At 46.3% G+C, this 21181-nt stretch overlaps 2 protein-coding genes and 1 long non-coding RNA gene across 6 annotated transcripts; 1 reads left to right on the plus strand and 2 right to left on the minus strand.

Annotated features, from left to right (window-relative positions):
- Positions 1-3267: 3267 nt before the first annotated feature.
- LOC117847102 (uncharacterized) lies at positions 3268-6118 on the minus strand. The gene is made up of 2 exons (XR_004638538.2): positions 3766-6118; positions 3268-3692 (listed from the first exon to the last, which is right to left on the minus strand). It is a non-coding gene; the product is annotated as an uncharacterized lncRNA (long non-coding RNA).
- Positions 6119-9323: 3205 nt separating this feature from the next.
- LOC117850262 (uncharacterized) lies at positions 9324-10157 on the plus strand. The gene has a single exon (XM_034732079.2). The coding sequence runs from the start codon at positions 9409-9411 to the stop codon at positions 9931-9933; it is 525 nt and encodes a 174-aa protein (XP_034587970.1). The 5' UTR covers positions 9324-9408; the 3' UTR covers positions 9934-10157.
- Positions 10158-14687: 4530 nt separating this feature from the next.
- Positions 14688-20194, minus strand: LOC117848541 (putative disease resistance protein RGA3). 4 transcript variants are annotated; one of them, XM_034729985.2, is made up of 4 exons: positions 18155-18315; positions 16068-18036; positions 15263-15339; positions 14688-15173 (listed from the first exon to the last, which is right to left on the minus strand). In XM_034729985.2, exons 1-3 carry the CDS (start codon positions 18170-18172, stop codon positions 15296-15298), a joined length of 2031 nt encoding a protein of 676 aa, XP_034585876.1. In that variant the 5' UTR covers positions 18173-18315; the 3' UTR covers positions 14688-15173; positions 15263-15295. The 4 variants fall into 4 exon arrangements, with proteins under 4 accessions (XP_034585876.1, XP_034585878.1, XP_034585875.1 ...); XM_034729987.2 differs by lacking the exons at positions 16068-18036; positions 18155-18315 and adding an exon at positions 18576-20194; XM_034729984.2 differs by having other exon boundaries at positions 16068-20193.
- Between the last annotated feature and the right edge of the window lie 987 nt (positions 20195-21181).

The following is a 21181-nucleotide window of genomic DNA, read 5'->3' on the forward strand; positions in this document are numbered from 1 at the left end:
ATGCACGGGGGTCTCGCCACATCCGCCGTTGGACTCCACCTCGCTCTCATCGCCTCGAAGAAACACCACGCGCGGGGGCCTTGCCTCGCCCGCCACGGTACTCCACGTCACGGATCCGTTTCTTTTATCACCGTCAAAGTGGTGAGCAATGCTGCCCCACTCCACCAGACCTCCATCGATCAACCAAGCTGCTGCCGCATGTCGACTTTGCCTCGTTGCTTCACCTGCCAAAAGCCTCCGTCGTCAAGTCAGCAAACCAGAGAAGTCGCTTGTGCCGCCTTTCGACGATGTACTGCACCAAGTAGCCCAACCAAGCTGATCAACCCGCCGCGGTCCGCTGCAAGTCTAGTTGTCCCATGATGCCGTTGCCGCAAGCGCCGTCCTTCGACGCAGTCCCACATTGCTCTGACCATTGTGAAGCAACGCTAGCCACCGCGGTCCACTGCAAGCAGCCAAATTGACAACCATGCGACAACCCCTAATAGTCGCAATACCTGCTATCACCTCCACATGGCCTTAGCAACACCCGTCCAGCTTTCCACGCGGCGGAAATGCCACCACCAGTTGCAGCCGCCCATGACCAATGGACCAGCAATATCACAAACCGAGATGGGTCTCTAGAGACGATGCCTCCAAGAAGGGCACGACACCAGTGGTGCCGCCGTCGCTCGTCCAGGGACTGGATAGGGTTTTCACCCAGAGGACCCCGTGCAGTAGGGTTGTAGCTCAGACATGACGCCCCCAATGGGAAGAATGACACCCTAAGGCGCCGCCGTCATCTTCACACCAGTGTTTGTTGGTCGGAGCATCCCAACCCCTCACTCCACACTCACGGCTTGGCATTCCCAAACCACAATCGCGACAGCCCATCTAGGGCAGCGTCGCCATTGCACATCCACGCACCACGCCGCCATACCTCCACCTCTGCTTGCTCGCCGCCGCGTCTCCACGTAGCACACTGGACCCCCACACCTTGCAGCCTCCTCCATGCCACGCGAGCCCCCACCAGAGCTCAGCCGCCTTCCTTTCCCGTTGTTGCCTTCGCAACTCCTCAGCCGAGGAGAGGTGGCCCGACAACGCCTGCAGCTCCACCTCGGTGCCGCCAGCCTACGCCAGGTGTCCTTGCCGCGCCTCCATGATGTCGCTGGCACACCTTGCACAGAACACCCCGGTCGCGGCACCACGCCGCCGCCGTTGAAGGCTCAAAAGCTGCCGTAACCCGGCCTGTCACTTGCCCTACTTGGCCACCATCGCGCCGGACCGGCCGCCCTTCGTCCGCCACCGCTGCCAGTCCACTCCTTCCCCACATGGCGCCACCACGCGTCCGCGCGGCTCAACCTCCTTCGCGGCGAGCTTCTCCTCCATCTCTCTCACGCGGCCCACTTCCTCCCGCAATGCCTTGACCTTGGCCCTAGCGGCTGCCGCATCCCGGTGATCCGCTCCGCCTTGGCGCACCCCTGGGCGTCGAACACCCAGCGCTCCTCCTCGGCCTGGAGCTCTGTCGCCATAGGAAGTCACTGCCCGGCGAGCCCGGGGATCCTTTTCTACATGCACTCCCTAGTTTCCATGGTGTTCCTCGGTCGCCTCTGCCAGCAGCCCCTCGCCGGCGGCTCCCTCGCGCTCGGCTTCACCAACATCACCAGCTACTCCATCCTCTTCAGCCTCGCTGGCGGGATGGACCCTGTCTGCGGCCAGGCGTTCGGGGTCGGACGCACGGACCTCCTCCGCACCGCGCTCCGCCGCACGATGCTGCTGCTCCTCGCCGCGTCACTACCCATCGGCCTGCTCTAGGCGACCATGCACCGCGTCCTCATCTCCACGGGCCAGGATTCGACATCGTCGCCATGGCGTACGCCTACATCCTGTGCTGCCTCCCTGAGTGCTAGTGCTTCCTCCAGCACCTCCTCTGCGTTGCGCCGGGGTGGGCCGGGGCAGCGGATCCGGGGGTGGGGAGGCTGGATCCGCCCATGGTAGGGCTGGATCCGGGCTGCCGCCGCTCCAACGTGCCACTCGGCCCTTAGCGCCATCCCACCCCGGCGCCGTCCACGAGCGCCGCCGGACTGCCCCGCCGCCGCCGTCCTCAAGAGCCGGGCGGGCTTCTGGCGACCCCCTTCGGTGGCGGCAAGGAGGACACGAGAGGCGGTGGAGGGTTGCCGGTGGAACCTAGGGCGCCGCCCATGTCGCCCGTGGGGGAGCGACGCAGGGGCTGGGGTTTACTTCGTCGCCTTCGTCCCCCTTCAGTCCAACTAATTTTCTCTTCGATCATCCTAATCCTCTTCAGAATTCTAAAAAGCGCGTGAGATTTGGGGTTTTAAACGGAAATATTTCGTTCCACGCCAGGATAAAAACTCTGGTTCATACTAGCCTTTGACTTACTGGACTGCCTTTGGTCAAGAGTCAAAATAACCCAGCTTAATTAATCTTTTGTTGGGGAGGCCCTAGATAGTTTATCTTTATCCATTCTTTGTATTTGCCACAAATGCGGTTAATAGCGCTTGTTTAGGCGGTCAGCTAATTTAACGATGCGGACGAAGCTAAAAAGACACGAATATCTTGACTAGTAGCTAAATAAACACGGCACAAACTATCAGTTCTACATCATGCTTGAGGCATAACATACATTTTCGGTTAACACTTTGGCTATGTATATTTTCGGTTAACACTTCCTCTAGACCGTTGATTTTTTTCTCGTAAAAGAAGAAGAAAAAAAATGTTGGATTGCAAATTGGAACTACCTACCTACGTAGTACTTGGGCGTGTCAATTTGTAGAATAAAATTAGTTCAGTCGATGTGACTGTAATTTCCTAGTCATTGTGAAAACTAGAAATCAAAATCTTGGTGACCTTGTCGTTGGTTATGCTTATTTGTCGATTGAGATGAGTTCTTGACAAGCACGACAAGATCTGCAAATAGGAGACCAAGAAATTGCATGGGTATCTTGTCATGTGCAGTGGCACATGCATAGTATTCAAACAACCATACGTTGTTTCTTTTTTTTTTCTAGAACGACGTTTCAGAACATAATTTAATTTAATGAAGTTGACGTTGTAGTTCATCTAATACAGATTTTTTATTAAGATGAATTCAGTACTGAAGGAGATGCATTCCCATAATTTTTTTTAAACTAACCAAGCAGAAGAACTGCTGATTATATTGATAAAGAAGAAAGCCAGAGCAAATAACAATCCCCGAAAAGGGTTCGACAATGGAAAAGGAAAAACATAGATGCAACCCTACAATAACTAACTACGACTAAGAATGACAACTCCGCTAACAAACAACTTCACTCACAACATGAGCTGCAATAGCACAACATCATCCTCATAGAAAAGTAGAAAACAAGAAACCTCTACCATTAGGTTCAAGAAGGCATGACTTTTCAAACCCTTTAGTGGCTTGAGGTGGTCCGGTGGCAACAACGATCTGCATACTTTTGAATTGCATCCTCATTGAGATTCCTATCATTCCCAAGAATGTCCAAATCTTCTAACACATTACGTTGGGCAAGACAGGCACTTCGACGAAGCGAGGATCTAGGATCTATCGTAAGACTTGCGCTGGCATCTTGTTGCCATGGACGGTGGTGGAAGGGGAGTGTATAGGAGGATATCCAAGATACTCACCATTTATAGATGTGGTGTCAGACCTTTAATGGTGGATCCTCTGTCAGTCGAGCTTCTTCTACCTTGACCTAGCCGTAGAATGAGTAGGGTCATCTTCGATGGTGATGAGAAATATGGGGTTCTCGATTGTAATACCCATACCTGAGATAATTTCTCATCATCGGAAGCGTCTTCAACCACGACAACATCCTCAAAAGAGATGTCCACTTGCTGGGTCATTTGCTCCATCATCATGTCCTTGCAACTTGTAGTGATCATGGCCAAAGGCGTTGCCGCCACAACTGCCTTCTTGATGATGGGAAGCACACAATTCTTGGTGATCGACTGTAAAGCGGTATCTACATCACCACTATCTTTAGAAGAGGCGACAACTTGGAGCAGTGTGTGCTCCATGGAGAGCTCCTTGTACTCCTTTGCTTTAGAGGGCCGTGAGGGCATTGCATCCAATTTGTTGGTGAGATCTTCAACGGCTACAATTTCAGAAATGGAATTAAGGGCCCTCACCTCCTCCTCCTTTGTGGTTGTGGGCATCACATCCATCAAGTTGGCCTTAGAAAGCTTTTCGCTGAAGGTATGCAATCTCATCATGTGGCAAAGAGTCCTGAGTAGTCGTGCATGCAACTGATAGTGAAGCAAAGAAAGCTAGATCTGGAGAACACCTAACTGGGGAACAAGGACCAAAGAGACCAACCAAAGGGTCCTTGCAATGCGGCTCCACACGTTCTAAATGGTTGGCCACTTATGCTAGCCACAGCTTGATGGTGGATGCTTTAGCTCTGAGTGGGCGCATCGTCTCCTCGTGTTGTTCGTAGTGGCTGAAGAGGTGTGCGACCTTTTGTGAGATGACAAAGGCACCCACAAGCAGCACATGCGGCGCTATTCATGTTGTTCGTAGTCGAAGCCGGCAACAGACCACATGGCCCACTTGGTGGAGACATCGCCACAACATCCGCCCAGGTGCGAGTATGCTGAGTGGCAAGCTTGAATTGGAGGTTGACGATAACTCGGCGCAACGGTAGGAAAGCTGAAGCGGCATTGTCGCTTACTATGCCCAGGACGGTGGCAACGGAAGAAGTCCTTGTAGGGGCGAACTTGATGGTCGCGGGCGAGGCAACAGAAGCATCGACATCGAACCCACCTCTTGAAGGTGAGGCTACGCTCTGCGTGGATCTTGGTTGGTGGCGGCGTCGGACGATGGCGGATTCTTGGGAGGGTGACCCTTCGCCTGAGACCCCGCATTTGGAGGTGGGTGGGTGGGTGTGTGTGGGTGGGAGGGGGGGGGGGGGTGGGCAACGGAGAGGAGGATGACATTGTTGTCTCACATCTGCGAGAACAAGGTTGATGCGGCAGTGGATTCTGAGCGGCGACCGACTGTCGGTCCTGAAGCGATGACCGACGGTGGTGGAGCAGGAAGCGGAGGCGCCAACCGAGCAAGGGCGCAGGCAGTGGCCGTAGTTGGAACTTCAGCGGAGGACGAGACGTCGGCTTCGGCATAGTGCATGTCAGGGAAGACGACCGTAGTGCGAAGTAGTGGAGATGGATGCCGGCACCGGAGCAGCGCTCGACGTGACACGGATACGTCAGCAGGCGACAAGGGCAGCTTCTTTGCGCCTGGCTGCGGAGCAGTGGAGCAGTCCACCGCTTACTAGAGGCGGGGTCGGCAGCGGCGCCAGCGCTTCGTGGTCCTCGTCGACTCCTCTGGATGGCCTCGTAGCTCTAGCCTAGCGGCGATGGTGCAGGCTGCAGGATTCGGTTGGGCCAGTGGGCCTCCAAGCGAGCTTGCTGGGAGGGAGCGGACGACGACGCCAGTTCACATCGCTCCTCGGTGCTGAATCGGCCGGCGGCAGCAGCTGCGTAGCGCTTCCTGATCTCCCCTCTCACGCAAGGAGATGAGCTGCTGATGGGATTAATGGAGAGAGCGTCTGGAGGAGGGCTCCAATCCGCGGCCGGCTTAGGCGGAGGAGGCCGGAGCAGGGAGATCAGAGCGGCGGCGCCGGAGGTTTGCCTGAGCGATGGCCGCGAGGACCCGGGTCGCTGTTCACTCAGCGATGGATGAAGCTCCACAAGCAGGCGATTTGGCGGAGGCAGGAGCAGACCCCGCAGAGCGCCAGGAGGTCCGGCGGCGCCCTCTGGCGACGCCGCCGCCGCCGACGGAGGTGGTAGCACCTAAGTCACCATGGCAGCAGAGGGGTCTCGTTGGTGAAAAAACAAGCTGTAAACTGGGGATTGGAGATGCGGAGATTCAGGATCTGTAGGTTGATTGGAAATTGGGGGTGGATTTGTGAGGGATTGCGGTGGATTTGGGTTGGAACTGTGCGGCGCCTAGCTTCCGCCTCGAGAGGATGGCAGCGGCTCCTCACAAGCAGTCTCCGAGCCAGTAGTTTTACATTCCCATAAATTGGTATTTTAGGTAATTCAGTTACAGAAACCATGATGCTGTTCTGGTTTTATCGATTCAAAATAAGCAGTACAGGAATATCGAAGATCCGCGAACTGAGTGTAGCTCAACTCGCAAGGGTACGGTGGAACCTACCAGGTTTCGAATTCTCGGTACTGATGCTCGTATTTTCCTGGATTTAACCAGCACTATTCTTTCGGTGGTAGACGATGCCCGTGTGTATTTGTAGTGGTGAATTTAACCAGCACTATTTTTTTTTTGAAAAAAAGTGCTTTACGGATAACGCTTTAGGCTGCTTGTGCTTTATTTTTGTCCTTTTAGCAGAGAGTCTTAACAGGAATTACAATATAAGCTCCTCGCAACAACCAAAAAAGAAAATAGAATGACCATCGAACCTTCACACTAAAATCAATATATACTGCGTGTGCGAATCAACAAGAGAGTCAACTACCAACGCAACATAGTACAAGGATCACTGGATCATTTGCAGGCAGGCATGTAGCAACCGCAAGTTGTTAGCTTCCCTAATCCATTTACTGATCGCTGTCTGCATAGATCAGCTCAGCGGATCAGCTGTTCAGCAGAATCACAGAAAGCGCCGTTCGTTTTTTCTCAGAATTGTTGGAAGTTGCGGAACCGCGGCACACGCAAGAACACGCCGCGTTGAAAGTACTCGGTGGAAGGTGGGGCCGAGACGCGTGGGTGATGTCAAAGTCATCGTATATGTTAGTCAATTCGTGTCTCAAAGGTCGTCTGAGTGCCGCGTGAGCGGTCGTGAAAACAATCCATCCATCAATTTTGAGACAACTCTGGCCGAACAGATAGTATTTGATTCAGGTTCTCCATCTTCCTTCTTTGCATATGGCTAAGACGAGAAGCAAGATTGCCGATGTCGTCCCCGGCTCCCCGCCGTGGCCAGCGGCCCAGCGCCGGACCGCCGGTCCCCAACCACAGTAGGGCGGAGACACCAGCCGAGAAGACGTCGGGTAGCAGCGTGATGCTCTTCCTCGAGCCCCGCACCCCCCCCCCCCCCCCACTGCGAGTTGGATCACCACTACAGTCTGAAGAATAGTAGAATACCAACAAGTGGAACGAAAAAGATATATTGTGATTCAGATTCTAGACGAACTTCATGAAAAGAATAAACTCAACCAGAAAATGAGGAAGATATAAATTATTCTCAAAAAAGGCAAAACATCTAGCCATCATCATAGCTATTGGATCTATTATGTTTTCTAAAAAATTATCCACCTGTGCCATTATAAAAATAGTCTAAAGTAACCCCTAATCTTTACCAAAATTACCCGCTTCTACCATTATAAAAATAATTTAAAATCAACTAAATTTCCTATCGCTAATACTTCAAAAATAACTTAAAGTAACCCCTTAAATTTGCAACTATACTATCCACATATGTTGTCATTAAAAATAACCTTAATTAAAAATATACACCAACAATATGATTCTAAATCTTCTATTTCTTACACTATTGGTATATGATATAATAATTAAGGTATATACGAATGGTGTGTGTTATCATTTATAAAGATACACAGTTAGTGATGAGAATATAGATTTCTATGTTATAACTATAGCTCAAACTTAGGGTTTTTAAATAAATTCAAGCGCATACTTGCGATGCAAAGTGAAAAGTTAACGGTCATAAATGTGGATGGAACGTTATAGAGTAATTATTAACTAAATTCTATCACAATCGGATGAAGATATATCTATTGTGTTCGAATGTTTAACAAGTGAGGTAGCTCAAGGTAATAGTTTGTAGTAGTGTGGTCTCATTTTTTTCCATTGAAGATTCTGTATTAGTTCTCACAAGACACGCTAGAAAAAAACACAAATTCTAGAAATCTAATCAAATCAGAAACTTCAAACATGAATCATATGAACTCTAATAAACATAGCTATCATTATGAAAATATTCTAAAATAAACCCTGAACCTATATTTAAATTATCAAGCTCCACCATTATAAAAAATAATCTAAAGCAACCCTATAATCTTCATCCAAATTACTCATGCATATCATTGTAAAGCATAACTTAAAGTGACATTCTAAATTTGTATCTAAGTTACCCACGTGTATCGTTACTGAAAATAGCCTAAAGTAAACACCTAAATCTTAATCTAATTATCTTCGTTGCATCATATAAAAATATTTAAAAGTAAACTAATATATGATTCTAAATTACATATTTATGTTATTATTAATATATAAATATTAAGTTAATTAAGGTATATACGCATGGTGGGTGTCACCATGTAGACCATTTATTATGTATGTGAGGATGTAATGTGATTTTTATGCTAAATGCAATGTATGGAGGTGCGATACAAAATGAGAAAAGTGTGAATGTGGATGAAAAACTGTATGGAGTAATTACTAATTAAAAATTAATTACAACTGGACAAAGATAAGTACACGTTGATATGAGTATTATGTTGAAGTATTGAAAAAATGAGAGAGTACTAGGTAAACAATTTTGATTATTAGTTAGGAATTTAATTTCTAAATAATTTCTAAATAAAATAATTTTTAAAAATATTAGCCCGTGCTCAGTGTTTGTTAATTGAAAAACAACTAGACAGGGAATCTCGTCTTGGTTGGGCTTGATTTTCTAGCAGCTGGGCTGCTGGGAGGATACAATGAGCTGAGGGGGAGAAATAATTTGGAATCGCTCGGACGGGTTGGGGCCTAAGAATGTCAAAGCCAATTCTATATATAATTTTCCATTGCTAAAAAAATAATAATATTCTACCATGGTAAAATACCTGTCCAAAATGCTAATATCGAAAACGATCATAAGCGGTTTTTGTTGAAGGGATTGGGACGCATAACCACACTTTCCACCTTCTTAATCAGTTAAGCTATGATCGTTTTCTCCGAAGACCTCTTCCTGTGGAGCCTCACAGGTCCAGATCACTGGGGAGGTAACAGGCCAAAGTAACGGCCTCACGGGCTTCGCGCGATCCACCAGTCGCCACCGGCCGGTCAACCAAGCAAGCTAAAGAACGTCAAGAGCGAGGTCGAGAGAGACGGACGAATACACCGTTCTTGTGCGCGTAAGAGTGACTGCCCAAGAAACTGCTATCAAGCGTCATTTCAGCTACCTAGCGCTCGTCCTTGGTCCAGACTCCCAGACAATTTGCCAGGGGAACTCGAAGAGAAATTGAGGGTCAGGACTGAGTCCAGCGACTGAAACCTTCGGAACCTCAAGTCAGCCACGACGAATCGTCATATAACCGTGTTGTGCCATTGCCGCGTAACTCTTTCAATAAATTCAGAACGTCGGGAAGCATGCAGATGCAGCAGCCCGCAGACACACACGGACGGACGCAGCAAACATCTACTGCAAACATTCCCGTTCCATTATGGGCTCTGATGCCAACACGCAGTCGGCGGAGGCAGCAGCCGAGAAGGAGCCGACCAGCAGCAGCGCGCTGCTCGTCCTCGTGTCCTTGATCGTCCGCGTCGTCGCCATCGCCGTCGTGTCCTGCAGCTTGGCCCGGTCGGCGTGGCTGGCGCGCGGCGACCCGTGGGACCTGGCCTTCATCGCCGGCGCGGGCGCCGTCCTCGCCGCGCTCTTCTGGTGCCTCCGGCAGGCCGAGCGGCTCACGCCAAGCTCCCCCGCCGTGGAGAGGTGGAGGCTGCAGGCTGCTGTGTGGTATCTCTCCACCGTCCTCAGCTGCGCGTTCGCGTACCGGGTGTCGCTGGTCATGCCGCCGGCGCTGGTGGTCCTCATCTGGTGCATGACGTCCTTGGTCGTCCTCGCGGGCTTCGTCATGCTCGTGCTCTGCAACTGTAAAGACCAACAGTACCAATGCCTGGACGAGGTCGACGACGGCGATGCCAAGCCCTGCAACAAGTTGGGGCCTGATCCTCACGAATGGGTATAGTAGCTCGGAAATGATTGTGCCACAGGTTGACTGCGGTTTAGATTGTTGCCCGTGGTAATTTGGGCTCACTTTGTGCCGTGCACCTCCCTGATTGTCAGAGTTCCGTAACAGAAATAGTACTAGTAGGCTAGGCTAACTGTTTGCAACGATTTGTGTGGTGTAATAAAGATCAGTGACTGATCAACTATAAACAAAACAAAGGATATAGGGTCATGTTTAGTTCACCCCCAACTTTCGCACTATGCAAAAAGAAGATTCCCCATCACATCAAACTTGCGGTACATGCATGGAGTACTAAATGTAGATGAAATTAAAAACTAATTGCACAGTTTTGTTGTACTTTGCGAGACGAATCTTTTGAGCCTAATTAGTCAATGTTTGGACAATAATTCACAAATACAAACGAAACGCTACAGTGTGCTACAGTGTCAGCACAGTAATTTGGCACCTCCCAATTTGGCCAACTAAACAAGACCTAGATATATTGAGAGTGGCATTCATGTTGCACAAGGAAATGTTGCTCCGGACTGTGGCAGAGGTGCATATCCTGAAGCAGAGTGAGAAAAAAGTGGGGGAGGAACAGAGGAGAATGGATGTGCATCGCCATTCCCCACGGTTGCACAGAGCCAAACGGTGCCCTGGGTTGCCGCAGAGCTCACAGCAGGGCAGCACTACGTTTTTTTTTTTTTTGTGAGAATTCAGGGAAGCACTGCGTTGGCCCTCTCTCTCGAAATAAAGAGAAATCGTGCCCGCTAACTATTTCTGAAGTAAAGAGAAAATACTCTGTGATCCATATGCCTTGCAACATGACCAATACGTTCACATCGTTTTACATTCCACACAGCTTCAAATCGGCGACTCTTGTACAACCACCTCCCGTCGCGCATTCAAATTTAGCAGCAAAACACAAACGCAAAGCTACCGCAAGTGAGACGAAGCAAGCATGAGCTTTGCAATCGAATACCCCTGTCCTGTGCAGGCTTGGATCATCAATATTCAACGCGTGAATCAAGGCCGGCCAGCTCGCTCGCCATCCCTTTGAAGCGAAAGGTTCAGCAGCCCAGGCCCAGCACAACGCGTGAATCGGGTCACCAACTCAACCACCAAGAATCCAAATAGTTAAAGGGAGATAAGAGAGACTCCGTGCTCCAATTTGGGAGTGGTAAAATTAGCATTTTGCTATAAATGTGACACTGTAGCGTTTCGTTTGTATTTGTGAATTATTGTCTAAATATTGACTAATTAGGCTCAAAAGATTCGTCTCGCAAAATACAACAAAACTGTGCAATTAATTTTTGATTTCGTCTACATTTAGTACTCCATACATGTACCGTAAGTTTGATGTGATGGGGAATCTTCTTTTTGCATAGTGCCAAAGTTGGGAGTTGGGGGTGAAGTAAACAAGAGCTTATAGATACTGTCTGGCGTCTGCAACTTTGCATCCATCACTAGCTCGATGCCTCGTCAAGCAGAAAGAACGCGCTCTCGACCTTTTCTTCGGGAGCGTTTAGTTTCCTGAGCTAAAGTTTAGTCCGTGTCACATCAAATATTTGGAGACTAATTAGGAGAACTAAATATGAGTTAATTATAAAACTAATTTCACATTCAGAGGCTAAACGACGAGATAAATCTATTAATCCTAATTAATTCATCATTAGCAAATGTTTACTGTAGCAAGACATTGTCAAATCATGGACTAATTAGGTTTAATAGATTCGTCTCGCCGTTTAGCCTCCACTTATGTAATGAGTTTTGTAAATAGTCTAAGGGGCTGTTTGGTAATAGCGTGTTAAAATTTAACACTCGTCACATCGGATGTTTGATGCTAATTAGGAGTATTACATATAGGCTAATTACAAAACTAATTGCACAGATGGAGTGTAATTCGCGAGACGAATCTATTAAGCCTAATTAGTCTATGATTTGACAATGTGGTGCTACAGTAACCATTTGCTAATGATAGATTAATTAGGTTTAATAGATTCGTCTCGCGAATTAGCACAGGGTTCTGCACTTAGTTTTGTAATTAGCTCATGTTTAGTTTTTCTAATTAGCATCCGAACATCCGATGTGACACCGTTAAAGTTTAGCATCTCGTATCCAAACACCCCCTAAGTTTAATACTTCTAATTAGTATCTAAACATTCGATGTGACGGGAGTTAAAGTTTAGGGGGGAATCAAACACCCCCTTCTTTTTTTTTCAAACTTGATCTCTACCTTCTCGTTCGTTCGTTGTTCGTACAGAGTACGGACGTACGAGTCTGCCAAGACATTGACAAGTGAACTCCCGTCAGAAATTGTGGCCATTGATGACCGACCGCGGCCGGCGACGCTATTGGCCCCCTTTTTTTTGAAACTGCTATTGGCCCTTATAAATTGACTACAAATTCAGGAACCAGCACGCCGATGACAGTCCAAGAACCACAGGCAGCACTGCAGCGAGTAAAGTTTCTTCCTGTTGCCTCCAAATGGACAAGACGAGCAGCAGGATCCCCGCCGTTCCCGCCCTGACCCCCGATGCCCTCGAAAGAGCCCTGCACGCCGTCACCTTCCTGTCCCGCGTGGCCTTCATCGCCCTCGCGGCCCACCGCATTGCCCCGTTGGCGTGGCGGGCGCGCCGCGACCCGGTGGAGCTGGCCGTCGTCGCGGGTCCATGCGCGCTCCTCACCGCGCAATTCGTGTGCCTCCACCGCGCCGAGCGCTCGCGCCGGGCTCGCCACCCGGGGAGCTGCGGCGGCTGGAGGTCGCCGGCTGGTCCTTCATCCGATTGTGCATTTATAATCTTTCTTTTTGTTATTTTGTATCACCGATATGTGTTTGAATTTATTTAATGGACCTTAATTTTGAACTACATTTTTAATATGAAAATCTATATTCTCATCACTTCCTTTATATATTTATAAATAATGACCTAAATCATACGTATATATTTTAATTATTATTTTTTATACTTATAGTGTAAGAAATAGACAATTTATACTAAGCGGTTATTTTAAGTTAGTTTTTATAATGACATAGGTGCTGATTATTAATTGTTTATTTCTTACTCTGTTATTGGTATAGAAAATAATAATTAAGGTATATATATTCGTGAAAGGTGTCACCATTTATAAATATATAAAGGAAGTGAAGAGAATATAGATTTTCATGTTAAAATTATAGTTCAAACTTAAAGTTCATTAAATAAATTTAAACGCATACTCGTGATGTAAAGTGAAAATGAAAGATTATAAATGTGGATGAAAACGTTACATAGTAATTACTAAGTAAAGTCTATCACAATAGGATGAAGATAATAATTTGTATTAGAATATTTAACAAATGAGAGAGACCTCAAGGTAAGTTTGAATTGTTAGCTATGTTCCCTCATTTTTTTTCAATTGGAGACTCATCATTAATTCTCAAGAAACGTGCTAGGAAAAAAGGATAAAACATAGAAAGTCTCGCAAAAATTAGAAACATCCGAGCACCAATCCTATAAACTCTAATAATCATAACTATCCGTATTATCTTTGATTACACATTACTATCATTATAAAAATATTCTAAAGTAAGCCTCTAAACCTATATCTAAATTACCCATCTCGGCTATTATAAAAATATAATCTAAAGTAACCAAATAATCTTCATCTAAATTACCCATATATATCATTATTAAAAATAACCTAATATAAACACTTAAATCATAATCTAATTATCTAAATTATCATTATACAAAAATATTCAAAAGTAAATCAATATATGATTATAAATTACCCATTTTTATCATTGTAGAAACTAGTTAAGTATATATGCATGATGGGTGTCACCATTTAGACCGTTTATACATGTATGGGATGAAGCAATGAAAAAGACTGATTCTCATGTCAAACAGGGTGTGATTCAAATTGAAAAAAAGTTATGAATGTGAGGAAAAAGTATATAAAGTAATTATTAATTAAAGTAAAATCGGATAAAGATAAGTATATCTATATAAGAGTATTGTGTTAGAATATTAAATAAATGAGAGAGGGAAGGTAAATAATTTTGATGATTAGTCAGGGGGTCTAATTTTTAAATAATTTTTAATACAATAGCTTTTGAAATTATTAGTGCGGGGAACACAGGTTGATAAACTAGTGGTGCTAATTAGGGGCATGCCTGTATTTTTTTAAGTGGGTAGAGTAGCTCCCATAAAGCTCAGGTCATCTGTTCAATCTTCCTTCCTTTCGTATTTTAGCACCAACCAAGCAAGCAGTTACTGGAAATCTGGAAATCAATTGGGACGTCCAACAAAGCACTCGGTTGTGTATGTAGTCTTATGGGTCGGGTATGAGCAGGGTTACTTGCCCCGATCAGATTTAAGCCATAGCCAACACTTTCCCGTTCTAAATTATGTATTGTTTTAGTTTCTATACTATATATTTAGATTTATGTTATAACTAAATTTATATGTATCTGAAAAAGTTAAAATGACTATAATTGAACGAAGGAAGCACTGGGTGTAACTTTTTCCACTGCCTAAGACGTGATAAATGGTCCAGTCTAGACTGTAGAGACAGACTAGTACCTATCGAAGCTCCTAATTCTCTTATTATTCCAATCAAAGTTAATAAAATGTGATGTAGGCGGACATCGATGAGGGTGACTTTTCCTGATTATCACGTCGAGTCTGAATTCTTCACTGATCGATCCATGTCGCAGAGAGCGGAGGCGGTACGCTTCGAACTGCAGCACGCGCGCCGCAACTACGCGGACGGAGAAGAAGAGAATATAGTTCAACGATGAAACATCAAACTGCTGGACGTGAAAAGTCTACGACGGGACGATCAATCTCCGGTGAGCCACGCCGCCGCGGTCTTCGTTCGGCAACACTGACCCCTTGGTGGCCGTGTTGCCGCGTGCGACGAGATACCCAGAGCCTCACGCAAACACGCACGATCACACACACACAAACGAAAACGAAAAGGGGAAAGCTCTCGATCGATCTCCATGGACTCCAAGGATGGCGCCGCCGCAGCGTCCGGTGAGGGTAGCACAGGCTGCGCCGTATCTTCCGTCATGCGCCGGTCCAGTTCCTGCCCGTCGCCGGCCAACTCGCGCTGTCGTTCTACGGCGTGCGCGAGGAGCCCCGGCGGCTGCAGCTGCTGGCCTCCATCGCCCTCTGCTACGCGGCGGCCGTGGCGCTCGCGTTATTCGCCAGACAGCTGGATGCCTATCCTGCTGTAAATAATCCATTATTTGCAGCCCTGGAACGATCCTACAAATTAAAGAAGTCAAATACGGGAGTCAGCATTAGAAGCTAGTGTCATACAAAATCAATCATCAGGCACACCAAATATTACGAACCATGGTAATAACTTTCATCAGGTCTTCAATCTGCTATTTCAAGCATGCCAGCCGCCTCCTAATTGAATATTCCCATCCTGGCAGGTCAGGTCGTGATCATAGATGGTGTCAGAAGTTATGCATGCAAATCAACACCAAATTGGAAAGTATATATACAGGAGAATGACTGTATACGGCATCCAATAGTATCGTACAAGCAAAAAATATGTTTTATGTAAAAAGGCATCAGGCATTTAAACAAAATTACACATATTCAAACCTTATGTCATGGAGCTAGTGAATTTCGAGAAAAAAACGTTAAGACAACTAACAGGGAAAATAATCACAGAGAGCAGTCAACTATAGCATACAGTATTGGTTCCAAATGACAGGAAAAATAAATTCATCAGCCACTTGGATTAGAACTAATATAGTTTGGCCGCAGTAATTCCATCACGCCACACTTTAATATGTTAGTAAAGGAAGTTTGATCAATTATACATGATTCGAATTAGCTTTTACAACCAAGGTAACAAGGGGCGGCAAAGATCATCTGATAACTAAATTCCTTTGAGGGACAAGAGAAGAGATGCACAAGGATGACTACACTAAAGTGCATCATTAATTTCTGCCTAAACTTGTTGGCTGAATTTTACTAGGGGTTCTAAACACTGTTAAAACTTTTTAATCACTAAATTGTACTACCACATCTTGTCGTAACTGCTACTATGCTTATTAAGTCAATAGTTGCTTTTTTGCTGAAACACCAATTGAGCTCCTGGTCACTTTATTAAAAGAAATGGATAAAAAAAAGACTAGAGGTTACCTTCGTAACGGGCATCTAGTATTTTCTCCTCGAGATGATCCAGACGTTGCTGTAGGCTCGGGGGAAGCAACTTTATACCAGGACAAGATTTAATCAAAAGAGATCTAAGATATGAGTAGGCTTGAGGCCCATTCGGTAAGGATTGCAGGCTTCTGCAATTCCAAAGGCCGAGGACTTCCAGCGATGGGAGCCCTCCTAAGCAAGATTCCAGTGATTTCAGTTTACTGCACTCCACAATTTGTAATGTTTGGAGGGCATCCAGCTGTCCTGATAGGGATCGAAGATTATCGCAGTCACGAATCGACAAGATCTTGATGGACGGAGGAAGATTGGCAACATCTGACAAGCCACTGCAACACATTATGTCTACTCCTAGCAATTCTAGGCATGGAAGGAAGGGATGGCTGGTTGATGATGTCAGCTTCAGTACAGCTGTAGACGCCCTAGCCTCACCGATGGACCCTGGAATTAGCGATGACGTATCCTCCTGCTGACTGAATATGATGGACCCAAGCATATGGCTGTTGTAAATTTCTAATACCTTGAGAGATGCCGGTAGCTTGGGAACCTGTACCAAAGATGGACACTCTTTTAAGGATAGAAACTCTAGACATGGTAGGAGTCCACTCCGTTCTGGAGCAGATTGCTCAGAAGTTTCTTGTGTGCGTCCAGTCAGTTTGCTGCATCCCCAAATATATAACACCCTTAAGGATACCAGGGCCCGGAACACGTTTTCTGGCCAATAGACAAGAGCGTCGCACCACCAAATTCCTAATTCTACGAGCTGTGCAAAACATGTACTCCATAGTGGCAGTGCACTTGAGTGGGAGAACAAAATGTTGTATCTCCATAACGTCATATCTGTCAAAGGGGATTTATGCTCCCATTTCTCCTTGCCATGCACCAACTCACTCGAATTTTGTTCAGCCACCGATTCTGTTTCTGTGTCATCGCCATACAACTCCAGGCTGGACAATGAAGTGATATATCTGCTAGCTGCGTGCAGGGACGATATTTGTTGGCTGGCTCCTTCTACTTCTAATACACTTAGCTTAGGTGCTTCGGGTAGAGTAGTCAACTCTGGGCAACTCCGAATACTTAGTTTCTCAAGCCGATGAAACGCTAGCTCTTCTCCTGGATTTCCTTCGCCATCCTCCCATCGCTGAAACATCTCAAGATCTTTTAATTTCATTTTCTTCAATGCTGGAAATGCAGACCTGTACTCAATCTTGACCCCTTCGAATGTTTCTTTAATAACTGATGCTTTTGGCAGTGCAGCTAGACTTTTACACTCTTTGATTAACAGCTTCTCAAGCAGAGGAAATATTGGCCTTTCTCCTCGCACCTCACTTGTGCCCCACCATATCTCAAAGTTTGGCAACTTAAAAATTGCAAGGTTCTTCAGTTTCTGAAATGTGAAGGCTGTATCACTGCTGCACAGGTAACGTATGTTTTCCAATCCGCACAAGCAAAGAATTTGCAGAGCTGGTAACTGCCAGAATGCAGGAAGCTTCTCGAGTCTTTTGCAATCGGATAACTCAAGCTCCACTATGCCTTGCAACTTATTCATCCATGTTGGACAACTGTCGATACTGCAGGAATATATCTTTAGAACCTTCAGTCCGTCATGAGGCTTGAGACCTTCCAGTACCTCTCTATCACTATTCCATGCCTCTTTGTCAACATCAGTCCATCTTAATGTCAACCTAGCCAGTCTTTTCTTATTTCCGAGTTTTGCCTCTTTTGCATCTGCCTCTTTCACATTTTCTAGCTGTCTTAGCTCCAGCTGACCACCAAGGTCGTCTAACCACCCAAGTTCTCCCACCTTACTGCAACCGGATCCAGCACCTGCTACAAAGCATGTAAGGGTCTGTAGGGAAGTGAGGTGTCTAAGGTCAGCAGGCATGGTCTTTAACTTTTCACATCCGTGAGTGTAGAGGTGACGGAGGGCAGTCATGTACTTCATTCCCTTTGGAAGTCGTTCAAGATTGTGACAGTCAGAAAGGTTCAATGTTTGCAGATGATATAGGATGCTTATATCTTTAGGAAGTGATTTAATATCATAGCTTCCTGAGAGATCAAGATACCTCAGGTGATGAAGACATCTGGGTCCGAGGAATGAAGCTCGGTTGATCTTTATCTTTAGTGCTCGCGGAGACATGTACTTTGACAAAAGCTGCAAGTCTACGTATACATCTGCCTCACATATCAGTGTTTGTATAACGTCATTATCTTTATCTTTATCTTTAACTTTATCTTTAGTGCCTTTCTCCTGGGAATCATTCAGAAAAGTTTCTAACAATAATAAATGACGAGGTGAATGTGGAAAATCCCCACTTTTACTTAGAGCAGCGCATTCTTTTCCCATAGAATCTAGTGCAACGTCATGCATAAGGTCATGGATCTTACAAGTAACTCTAGAGACCTCTATATCAGTGAACTCAAATGGGATCCCCTTCACATCATGGAAAAATGACCTTGACGCAAGCTCAATGAAAATATTTTTACCTGAAATTTCAGGATGTTCTTCTCCTTGTAGCACTGGGATAAAACCATTAGCCATCCATAACTGGATCAACATTTCCACGTCAATCTCATAATCCTTGGGAAACATAGCACAGAAAGCAAAGCATTGCCGCATATGTGATGGCAAGCAATTGTAACTAAGCTTGAGTACTGGTAAGATTCCGTTTCTATCATCACAAATCTTTTTTCTCCTTAGCACATCCTTCCATTCACGCGCGGTGGTCTTGGTACTTAACACAGAGCCCAATGCTGTAGCAGCTAAAGGAGAACCAGCACATCTCTTTGCAACATCACCAACCATGTTAACTAGTTCACGAGGCCAATCCTTTTCTTGTTTTGAGCTGAATGCTCTTGACTTGATAATTTCCTCTATGAAATTTTCACCCAAGCGTCCAAGTTCATAGGCTCCTTCAGCTGTACCCATCATTAGTTTTGCAACTTCTTGATCACGAGTTGTTGTCAACACTGAGCTGCCACTGCCACCATGAAGGTAGGACTTCAGTTTTTCCCACTTGTGTGCCTCATCACGGTTCCAGACATCATCCAGTACAAGGAGGTACCTCTTCCCACTCACTGCATTTTGAAGCTTGTCCAATGCTGAACTTCCATTTGCATGACAACCATTCTTCTTAGCTTCTTTCGTTTCAAACTTCTTCTTAGCTTCTTCCACAATTCTTTTAGCCAGAGTATCCACATCAAAGTTGTCAGAGACGCACACCCATAGTCGCAGCTGGAAATGCTTCTGAATCTCAGGATCATTGTAAACAAGCTGGGCTAAGGTGGTCTTCCCCATCCCTCCCATCCCGACGATAGGAAAGACAGTGAGCTTCACATTGCTAGCTTTATCAAGTAACGACTTAATAATCTTCTCCTTGTCTCCAGCTCTGGATCTGCCGGCAATGTCCACAGGGTCGATGATTTTAGAACTATTCTCCCTCAAGTGATTTACGGGCACTGGTGGCCCTGGTCGGAATTTGAACCCGAAACAATTCATCTCTGCGATAAGGACATCAAGTTCTTCCAAAATCATGCGGAGCTTGTTGCCCATCCTTTTACGGAACACAAAACGGTTGTGAGAAGGGAAGAGCTTTATTACATCCATGCCGAGCTCCTTGTAGTGCCCCTCCTCCCTGGCTTTGCGGCGGAGCGCCTCGTACTTGAACTCGTCCAAGACGTCATTCGCCTGGTAGGCCACTTGCCGGACCTCCTCCAGCCAAGCTTTCGCCCCTTCTCGCTTGGCTGCCGCCTGCTCCTCGGCGTCGGTGATGACGTCCAGGATGGCCGGCAGTTTGCGCTTGAGGAGCTTGTGCTGCTTCTCCAAGCCCTCCATCACCTGGTACTGCTCCAGGAGGTAGCTGGAGGCCTTCTCCTTCACCATGGACACCAGTGGCCCGACCACCATGGTGGCCAGTACCTCAGCCATCGGAACGCCTGGAGCTCGATCAGAACACACGCGCAGGATAGTGGACACAGGGAAACACAGTTGCAAGGTGGAGAGGGTGGCGAAGGTAGACGATGGGTTTGAGAAGCAGCTTTTGGGGAAAATGGAGACTGCCAGCATGCATTGACCTTGGAGGACCCAATTGGGATGGGTTTGATTGGTTGCACTAAATTACAGCAATATAGAATGACGTTTGTACAGATGTGTTCCAGCTGTCCTGATAGGGATCGAAGACCATCCATGTCGGAGCATTATTGCAATTTGCAGACCATCCATGTGGGCGCAATAAAATTACAAACAATATAGAATGACGTTTGTACATATGTGTTCCACTTGTACATCTTGATCTGCAACTCTTCAAACAACGAGAAGCCAGCTTGAGGTGCCGTATCACTAACCGCAAGTATTAGACAGAGCAGAATCCAGAAGCTACATGGTTAATTAACAATAACCTTGATCAATGTGGAGCAACCGGCGATGAAGCAGGAGGTTGTTGCGGGCCAGAGCAAGATATATAGGGGAAGGAGCAGTGCGTGGCTATCCAACAACCTAATGATTCGAGGGGTGTTCCTCACGCACACCTAAACAACAGTGAAAGGGTTCTAACTTTAAAGCATGCTTGAGACTATGACCAAAAGTGATGCATGTGTAGAAACCACCGGGATTAAGAATTAGAGATGAGAAGTAACTCGCAAGTTGAAAATTTAGACTTCATGAATTAATGACGTCGAAGGAGTTTGAGTACATGTTACTATGTTAGGCATGCTTGGATGCAGAATTGCGGATACTGATACTCGATGACGAGGACCTCGAGAGTCTACTGTGTAGCAGTGTGGTTACATACTTACATTAGCCTTCACTGCAAGACATAAGAAAAAACCTCTTGCTACAATTTTGTCAGATCACCAGCATTTTCATCTGACTTGGCAATTTATGATGAGAGAACCGTCAGGTGAAGCCTGTCGTTTTCAGCTGTATGGATGTATGTCATTGCGTTTACAATCATACTTGGATGGGTGACTCTACTTCCTTCTGTCCATACAACAACACTACAGCGTACGCTGATCTGGACCGCGGGTTGATTTGCGGAAAAGACAGGGGCTTAAGAGCAAAAGCGGCGCGGCGCGGCATAGTTGACCGGTACGCG

This window comes from Setaria viridis, chromosome 3 (assembly GCF_005286985.2).
Source record: "Setaria viridis chromosome 3, Setaria_viridis_v4.0, whole genome shotgun sequence".
In the NCBI taxonomy this organism is placed as follows: Eukaryota; Viridiplantae; Streptophyta; class Magnoliopsida; order Poales; family Poaceae; genus Setaria; species Setaria viridis.